The sequence below is a fragment of the Vanellus vanellus genome (assembly GCF_965231255.1).
Source record: "Vanellus vanellus genome assembly, chromosome: 5".
NCBI classification, from domain to species: domain Eukaryota; kingdom Metazoa; phylum Chordata; class Aves; order Charadriiformes; family Charadriidae; genus Vanellus; species Vanellus vanellus.
The window spans coordinates 30,601,369-30,611,064 of record NC_138910.1 but is presented as its reverse complement, the minus strand read 5'-3'; the positions used below and the strand labels follow the sequence as shown (position 1 = coordinate 30,611,064).

Genomic DNA, 9,696 nt, shown 5'->3' with positions numbered 1-9,696 from the left:
GACTGCCGGAGGAAGGCAAACGCGGGGCACGACCCCTGCACGCCTTCCCCCCCCAAACACCCGGTGGTTCCCCCCCATCCCGTTACGGCGGCGTGAGGCCCCGGCCCCTTCCCGCGGAGAGGGGCTGAAGGGCCCGCGGAGGAGGGGGCGAAGCGGCAGCAGCACCGCAGACGCCGCCTGCCGCCTCCTCCTCCAGCCGCTGCCCCCCGTCCCGCTTTGCTCTTCACGCCGACGAGGGGAGAGCCGGGCCGGGCCGGGCGGCGTCGCCGGTTCCCGCAGGGCGGGCGAGGGGGGGTCGCGGGTCCCCGGAGGGACCCGATGGGAAGTAGTTGGGATCCCTGCAGCAGACAAGGAGCCGGGGGCGGATGCGGAGCGGCCCGTGGTCAGGCAGCACCGCCACCTTCTCACTTCGTCGCCTCCCCCTGGGCCGGGGCTGCCGCCAGCCGGGCCGGGGCCGCCGCCGGTCTCAGAGCGCCGGCGGGCGGGAGTCCGCTGGGCCGCCTCCAACAGCCGGGGCCGGGGCTCGGCGCGGCGGGGGGCCGGGGGCAGCGCGGTCTCCCGGCGGGGCGCCTCGCTTCACCGCCGCAGCACTCGGTGCCCCGGGCGGGGGCGGCCCGTGGGAGCCCCGGCGGGGGCGTGGCCAGCGGCGGCGGGGGCGGGTCGTGGGCGTTCCCGGGGCGGGGCCAAGGCGACGGGGCGGGGCGCGGGCGCGGCGCGGCGCGGGGGCGCCCGCCCGCCCCAGAGCGCAGGTGGCGGCGGCAGCGGCGGCGGCACTGACGGTCCCGGCGGGTCCTGCTCCCGGCGCGGCGGCGACGGCGGCGGCGACGGCGGCGGCGGCAGGTGCCCGGGGCATGCGGCGGCGGTAGGACGCGCGGCGGCGATGGGCGGCCGGGGGCTGCCGGTGCCGTTGGTGCTGGGGCTGCCGCTGCTGCTGGGGCTGCCGGCGGCGGGGCGCGCCGCCTCCAAGGCGCTGGTGTGCCAGGAGATCACGGTGCCGATGTGCAAGGGCATCGGCTACAACCTCACCTACATGCCCAACCAGTTCAACCACGACACGCAGGACGAGGCCGGGCTGGAGGTGCACCAGTTCTGGCCGCTGGTGGAGATCCAGTGCTCCCCGGACCTGCGCTTCTTCCTCTGCAGCATGTACACCCCCATCTGCCTGCCCGACTACACCAAGCCGCTGCCCCCCTGCCGCTCTGTCTGCGAGCGGGCCAAGGCCGGCTGCTCGCCCATCATGCAGCAGTATGGCTTCGCCTGGCCCGAGAGGATGAGCTGTGACAGCCTGCCCGTGCTGGGGGACACCGAGGTGCTCTGCATGGGATACAACCACACAGAAGCTACCACCCTGCCGCCTTTCTTCGGGAAGCCCACGCGCCCAGCCAAGGACGTGGCCAAAAACCTGACGCCACTTGGTGGGCAGCGCCCCTCGGGGCTGGACTGCAGCCGGACTTGCAAGTGCAAGGCGCCCCTGATCCCCATCTCCAAGGAGTCCCATCCGCTGTACAACCGCATCAGGACTGGGCAGGTACCCAACTGCGCCATCCCCTGCTACCAGCCTTACTTTACCCAGGATGAGAAGACCTTCGCCACCTTCTGGATCGGCCTCTGGTCCATTCTCTGCTTTCTCTCCACCTCCACCACCGTGGCCACTTTCCTCATTGACATGGAACGTTTCAAGTACCCCGAGCGCCCCATCATCTTCCTCTCTGCTTGCTACCTTTTCGTCTCCGTGGGCTACATCGTGCGGCTAGTGGCGGGGCATGCCAACGTGGCTTGCAACCCAGAGCACCACCACATCCACTATGAGACCACGGGTCCTGCCCTCTGCACTGTGGTTTTCCTTCTCCTCTACTTCTTTGGCATGGCCAGCTCTATCTGGTGGGTCATTCTGTCCCTCACCTGGTTCCTGGCAGCTGGCATGAAGTGGGGCAATGAAGCCATCGCTAGTTATGCCCAGTACTTCCACCTGGCTGCCTGGCTCATCCCCAGTGCCAAATCCATCGCTGTACTGGCACTCAGCTCCGTGGATGGTGACCCAGTGGCCGGGGTTTGCTACGTGGGCAATCAGAGCCTGGAGAACCTGCGGGGCTTTGTGCTGGCACCGCTGGTGGTTTATCTCTTCACTGGCAGCCTCTTCCTGCTGGCTGGCTTCGTCTCGCTCTTTCGCATCCGCAGCGTGATCAAGCAGGGCGGCACCAAGACTGACAAGCTAGAGAAGCTGATGATCCGCATTGGCATCTTCACTGTGCTCTACACTGTGCCCGCTACCATCGTCATCGCCTGCTACATCTACGAGCAGCACAACCGGGAGGCATGGGAGCGGGCGCAGAACTGCTCCTGCCCGGGGGACGCCCACCGCCCCAAGCCCGACTACGCCGTCTTCATGCTCAAGTACTTTATGTGCCTTGTGGTGGGCATCACCTCCGGTGTCTGGATCTGGTCCGGCAAGACACTCGAGTCCTGGAGGCGCTTCACAGCCCGCTGCTGCCAGGCCAGGAAGCCGGCGGGCGCCTCTGTGTACGGCGAGGCCAGCCCGGCACTGGCGGGCAGGACGGTGCTGCCCAGCATGACCTCCTACCACAAGCAGGTCCCACTGTCCCACGTGTGACCGGAGGGAGCCTCAGTGACCCCAGCCACAGGGAGGAGAGGGTTGCAAAGACCCTGGGCCACAGAAGGGGGGGTGGCAGCTGGGCCACCCCCAATAGCCTTAGCCCCACAGTGGCGGTGCTGCCCGGGACCAAGCATGTGTGCCCATGGGGCATGGAGCAGACACAGCCCCACGCAAGGCAGGGAGAGGTGCTGCCAGCGATGTGAGGGCAGAGGGACAGGGAGGCCTGGAGCCTGGAACGGCCATGTATGCCTCATTTGGGGTTCCATGCCCTCTTTGGGGTCCTGGGTTGCTGCTGGCTGCAGGCTGGTCAGGTGGCAGGTAGCCCTTGAGCACTGATTTGTGTCCCCATAACGAGCTTCTGGGCAGGTCTTGCTGGTGCCGGGTGAAGGGGAGACCAGCAGCAGGCAGGGCAGGTGTTGGTCCCCAACCCTGGGTGATGCGCAGGCACTGCCACCGAGCTGCTTGCCAGAGCCCTGGGGGGTGCAAGGGGGCCAGGGAGAGCTGGCAGTGGGGGCTGTCTCCCTGCCATGCTGTGCCCAGGCCACCTGGGCAGAGCGGAACGGTGTCCCCAGGCCCCCCGGGCGAAGCTGTGTGTGGTAGGGGAGAGGGCTGGTGGCCTCTGGGGTGACGCTGCTGCTGGCCCTGCTCAGGTGGCAGCACGCTGAGCAGCAGGGAGGGAGCTGTGTGGGCCGGGGGCTTCACGGGCGGTGGGGGTGCAGGAGGAAGGGGCTACGAAGAGGAACTGCCACCCAGCCCTCGAGGTGGGCAGGGACGGGGTCACAGCTGTCTGCAGCGCAGGCGGGGACCAGGCAACCCCAGAGGTCCCTTCCCTGGGCAAGCCCGTGCCGGCTCTCCCTGGGCAGGGGCCTCGGGGCCGGGCAGGGGCTGGTGCCAGTGGGGGCTCAGCTCTGCTGCACCGGCTGCTGGGTTTGAGCTGCCTCTCTGCGGTGGGCAGGCAGTTCCACTGCCCGTGGAGCAACTTGCCCCGGAGAGCCAAAGGGCTGCATGCGTGACGAGGCTGCCATCCCAGCACCAGGTTCACAGGGAGCCCGGGGCACCGCTGGCACTGGCACCAAGAGCAGCCTCCTCCTGAGCTGCCGTGTGCTCTGGGAAAGGGTCGATGTTGCTCCGTGCAGGTTACCTGGGGTGAGGTAGGCAGCCCCGGCGCCCTGCCTGCCAACCTGCCGGCTGCAGCGTGCGGCGCAGCAGCTGAGCGTGGCGCAATCAGCCCTAAAAGGGTGGTTGCACTTCTGCAGCAATGGGCAGAGTGTGCGTGGAGGGGGTTGGTGGTGGTTCCAAGGAAGGCGGCAGCCTGTCTCTCCTGGGGAGCAGCTGGGTTTTCCAGCCAGCCAGCTTCGACACTTCTTGCTGCTTTTTTTTTCAAAGCTGCATCTGTGTTGGAGACAGTGCCGAGTTCGAGCGCGAGCAGTTAATGTAGGAAAACAGCAGAGCATTCGTACTCTCTTTCCTCCAGCTTCTCAAGCTTTTTTCAATTCCCCAGGTCAGGCAGCATCAGCGCACTGATGGAACCGGTGCCTGGCATTAAGCGGTGGTGACAGCTGGGTTTCAGTGAGTAGAATGATGCGGGGGAGGACCCTGTTGTCCACTGAACGCGGCGAGGGTGAGGGGCTCTGGCTGTGGCACAGCTGGAGTGAGGTGGCTGCCTCTGGCTTCAGCCCCCTTGTGAAAGCACCTTTTTATTTATTTTTTTTTTTTTTTACCCCCCGTGATCACACGTGTAGCCGCCCAGCCATTACTTGCATCCTTTTTGCCTTCCTTCAAGCGTGGCACTGTGACCCGGCTGCTCGAGCACTGCAGAACAACTGCTGGCTTTGCTCCCGCGGGACTGCAAGGATCCGAGGTTGTTCTCAACACCCTCGGACCACTTCAGTCAAGAAGGTTTCCACCTCATTTTAAAAACCACAGCCTGGGAGGTGAGGAGACGCTGGAGTGGCACAGCTACTGATAAAGGTACTGCCAATGTACCGCATGAGTGTCTCTGGGGCATTCTGGCCATAGGAGCCAGCGGTGCAGGGACAGAGGGCTCGGGGCTCGGCAGGGGCTGCTCAGCCGCACATATGAGCACTCTTGCGACAGAGGGCTTGCTCCCTCCGGTATGTTGCAGTGCTTCATCATGGACAGAATTGCACCGTGTTGTGTTACAAACTGTAAATAGTTGTATTATAGCCTGGTTTGTACATAGAGAAGCTGTAGTGACCTTTGATACGGGTTTGGGACAGGTGTGTTCTCAGCAGCGGGGCAGGTCAGGCGCAGAGACGCTGTGGGTAGTCTCATGTTGTAATCCAGGGCATTAAATGACTCCAACCTGCTCCAATCCACGCCTTGCTGGACTCCTCTCTTTCTATAGTGCCTTTTGTAGATACAGCTAAACACACATCATGCAATACAATGAACAAAACCATGTCAAAGGTGGTGTTCTGTTGTTTTTGTGTTGTTTTTTTTTTTTTCAAAGTGCAACTGACTGTGTAAAGCTTTTTTTTTTTTTAAGAAAAAAAAAGAAATCTAAGATTAGCTACAAACCGTTGCCTATTGAAAAATGCAAGAGCATTTTCAGCTTTGATCTGACGGTAGGTTAATACAATCAACTTGTGTTTGAGCCTGGCTTCTCGGCAACAAGTGGCAGGCGGGGGGGGGGAAAGGGGAGGGAAGGCGCATTTCCGTGTGTCCTGTATGCTGTAGCCAATTTACGTGCTGGTTTTTGCCTCTTCTGTTACTGATGCTGTTAAACTGTACTATATTTTGTGAAAAGCTGAAGAAATTTTATTCAAAGAGAAGTATCGAAATTAGTTATTTATGAGAACCAAAAAAAAAAAAAAAAGAAAGCGTGTTTTGTTTTCTTTGCTTCTACTAGAATATTAATTACCCTAAAAACTTAACTGGGGGGGAGGGACAGGATGGGACGGGGAGGCATGTGCTGGAGGGCTGTGCCAGGCTCTTATCACTAGGGATCGTGGGGGACTGGTGAGGCAACTACAGTTGCGCGGCGCAGGAATAGCATGTTCCGTGTGCCCGAACCCCACACAGCACTGCCCTCGGCACGGGGGATGTCACGCACCCGTGCCCTCACCGCTGGCGTGCCCTGTCTCACTGCGGTGTGCCGGCCCGGGTCCAGCAGCCCGGCTCTGCGCTGAACTGGGTTGAATCCCTGGTGGGCTGCCGCGCCGGCCGGCTGTGCTGCTGCCCGTGACCTCGTTGACAGCGCGTTTCCTTGACAGGCCAAGGTCACGCCTCGCTGGTAGAGGAGGGTTAACTATCAACTTTTATTGGCGTTCTGCAGTTTGTACAGTATCAGGCCCGCGCCCCTGCACTGAGATCAGGCCCTGAAGAGGTGCCCTTTGATACTTTTCAGGCCAAGCAGATGACAGCTCTTAGCCAAGCGGGATGCCACACGCCGATTTGAGTGGTCCTGTTGCCATCTGCTGTGCGCTCGCTTCTCGTTGGGAGGAGCACTTTAGCAAGGACAGCAAGGGGTTAAGGCTGGCTCCGCGGTGACTAATGGTGCAGGACTCTGCTATCTAGTTAGGTGTGTAGGCACACACCAGGTCCCACTAGATAGGATCTCTTACCTGGAAGCAGCATTCCAGCACCCAGTGATAGACCTGACAGCCGCAGAGACTGACTCACCTGATTCCTCAGCGATGTGTCCCCCCCCTGCCGCTCAAGTACAGGCAAAACACACTGTCGGGGGCAACTGTTTTGGGGTGTGGAGGGGACATGAACCAGCTCAGCACAAGGATCTTACTGAGGCCCTGTGGACCCTCGCCACCTGCCTCTGGAAGTAACTCCAGCACCTTGCTGGCAGCCTTGTTGTTATCCTCGCCTCCCAGGAAGGCACCATGCCCTCAGCTCCTCAGTAAATAGGAGTTTGGCAGAGTTGCCACCCACCGCCCACCTTGAGCCACTGTTTCAGAGCAAGGGAAGGGCCATGACTGCAGGCAGGTGTTTGCAAATCACCTGCAGGACTTTGTTCCTGTGAGCACACGCATGGTCACGCACAGCCCAGCCTAATGCTTGTGCTGCTGTGTTGCTCCCATGGTCTCCGTGTCCCATTTGGTCAACTTAGGCCATCCTTGAGGCAGTCACTGGCTTCGTGGGGCTTGAACAGTGCACAACTACAGGCTGGGTGGCATGGGGAATGACAGTGTCTGACAGCATGGGAACCGTATGGCTTCTCAAACAGGTTTTACTATCACAGAGCAGAAGCCAGAGTGGTTGTTTCACCTAACAAAAAATAAATGCCTTGTCCACAAAGGCAGCCTGAGACTTTTTGAACCCTATGACAAACAAGCCCACGTTTAGCCAGTTAAATGCTCTGTCCCTAGCTCGTCATTTGGGGTGGCAGTGTTAGTAAGTGCACTACAGTAGCTTTGGCAGCACCCTGTAATTCACTGTATATTGTCAAACAACTTATTTGGTGCAAGTGTGGTTTTCCCAGATAATGCTACATCCTACGTAACACCACTACACTACCGTGCTGTGGGAAACGCCAGCACAGGACGGGGGCAGCAGCCTGCCCGGTGCTGAGCTCTGAACACAGCAGCTCACCCTGCCCCACGCATGCCTGCCAGCCCCCTGGGCAAGCTCTCACCTCAATTGCTCTTCTGTCCGCTCAGGTTATGCTTGACGCCTATACTCTTATCCAGAAGCGTTGGTCTTGACATTTATTCCATCCCTGAAGTGCCTGTCCTCTTAACTGCCAAACCCACACTGAAGTAGTTCTCATAAAATTCCCTTAGAAACAAAATACACAGTCCCTGTACACAAAGGGAAAGGGCTGCTGAAGCCCAAGGGCATCACGTAGCCCACAAACACATCCATGACTTCCTGCCCCTGCTGACCGCTAAGACACGATTCATGTCGGTGCTCACGTTATTCCTGCTGGGCCATAACATAGCTATTGTCTCTGCAAACAGTATTTACTGCCAGATGGGGAGTGCTGCCCTGGAACTGAATGCAGGCAGAGGTCACCTCAACATAGATTAAATATTATTCCGCTGTTGCGTTAAGAGAAACAAGGTTGCTTTTCCCTGGGAGCAGAGGTAGGTACCGACCTCTGTAATTCCAGTAGTCTAACTATAATTGTAATTTTTATTTTGCCTTTTAGGGAAATATAAATAGTGAAAGTTACAGTGTATCTTCCCTCCCCAAGTTCATCTTCCAGCAGAACCACCTAAATGTAACTCCTTCTGAAACACTATCACTGCTTATCCCTTCAAACAGGAGCTGTATGGTTTACTTTTTATTGTTTACTTGAGAAATCCGCTAGCGGTGTTTTTCAGAATCTAACTCTTTTAGGGGGACCAGAATGTTAAATGGAATTGCTATTTTTCCTCTCTTAAGAAGTTGAGTTGTTGAGCCCTGTTTAGCATCAGCTGAACAGATCAAAACCCTATTGACAATGTGCTCTGGGCTATGCTACACTAAACCTAAAGCCAGCTAAGGTTTGAGGCAAAATTAAGTTTGGAGCAGCAGTCTCCTGCAGGATATATTGCAGAAGCAGTCGTCAGCTCAAGTTGTCATTCACCTGCCATCCAGATCAGCAGGAAGAGCCTCCATCTCACTTGGCAAAAAAGGTAAATGACTGCCCTGAGTTTCTGCTGAGCACCTCACAGCTGAACGGCTGCATTTGCAGAAGTCGTGTGCCAGACCACAGCAAAGTGCATCCAGACCTATCCCACAAAGTTGAAGGCACCTGGCAGTGCTAAGGAAAGAAAAGCTCTTTAGCAATTAGGTCACAAGTCAATCCAGGAGCTGGTCACCTGTAGCTTCCAATTTAATATCCCTCAAGGGAGGACTTAAAAAACACAGAATCACCTCTAGAGAGACTGGTCCTACTTAAAGGCCATTTCAGTGCAGAGAAACTGTCAGTGAGTATTTATTCGAGCGGCCCGAGTCAAATTCTAAATCCAAATGATGTGTGGGAATAGCCAGGCAGCTACGGAAGACTCTACGATGCCTTCAGCTGAAGCACGCTGCCAGGGCCTGGCCCCACGCTGCCGACCAAGCGGCTTGCAGTTGCCGAATGACCTCTGCTGCCGGCTCCACAGACATTCACAGCTCACTGATTTTTTTTTTTTTTTTTTTCTTTTTTTCATACTTGAGAGAAGCTGTACAGCACCAAATACTTGTGAGGGAGAATGAAATCAGACAGCTGTACAGAACACACAATTCACCTTTAACTTTACTTAAAATAGAGTTTATTAGCTTTTCTTTTAATACAAACATGAGAAAGGAAAGCCACCTGAAGATGTAGCGTTATTTTCAAAATTGAATTGTGATCAATACCTGAAGTGCCAAGTTCCATGGATTTGGGAGCCAGGGGCTGGTATATTTGCATACCGCAAAAGGCTGCATGCATCATTTTAACAGTTGAGTGCAGCCAAACCGATGGTTACACTCAACCAGCCCCACTCTCAAAGGCACACGGACTTGCTATTCAGTGTAAGTTTCTGGGCCTTGGCTGGAAGAGGAAGTGCACAAAACCCATGTCATTCGGAGGGAGATCTGCTCCTAGGACAAACTGCCTAGAATCTATTTGGATCCAAGAAGGGAAGATACTACAAAGACTTGTAACAGGAAGAGTCTAATAATACTTATCCTGTTTAGAGTTCAGTTTCAGAGCCTGAAAGTAAGCTCCATTCCAAAGTCTCAGAAAGAGCAAAACCCAAGCCTCTAGAGCAGTTGCACAAGATAAAATTCACTTCGCAGAAAAAAAAAAATAAAATAAAAGGGTCTTATAGAAAGCTTTTGGATAATTCTCAATTGAACACAATATTTTTCAGTCTACCTTGTTAGGTAGTCCAGGATTCTCAAACTCATTGCTGTCGCATTATGAATGTAAATGCCTCCCAGGAAACAAAACCTCAAGGAAAGCCAGATGGATGCACAATATCAGATTTAGGAACTCCACTGTATATAGCACAAGAGATCTGCAGTAGAACTCAGAGAAGCAGTGCTGCACACACGCCATTCACCACTGGATTGCTACACTGTTTGGGATGGTGATGATGTTTCCAGACCAACTTTCTCATTCAATGCCTCAGAAAAATATACAGATTGCG

The 9,696-nt window shown here is 56.7% G+C and overlaps 1 protein-coding gene across 1 annotated transcript; it reads left to right on the top strand.

Moving 5' to 3' along the window:
* Positions 1–880: 880 nt before the first annotated feature.
* Positions 881–2,611, top strand: FZD5 (frizzled class receptor 5; the record flags this gene model as incomplete). The annotated part of the gene is made up of 1 exon (XM_082483180.1): positions 881–2,611. The coding sequence occupies one exon, from the start codon at positions 881–883 to the stop codon at positions 2,609–2,611; it is 1,731 nt and encodes a 576-aa protein (XP_082339306.1).
* Positions 2,612–9,696: the final 7,085 nt, after the last annotated feature.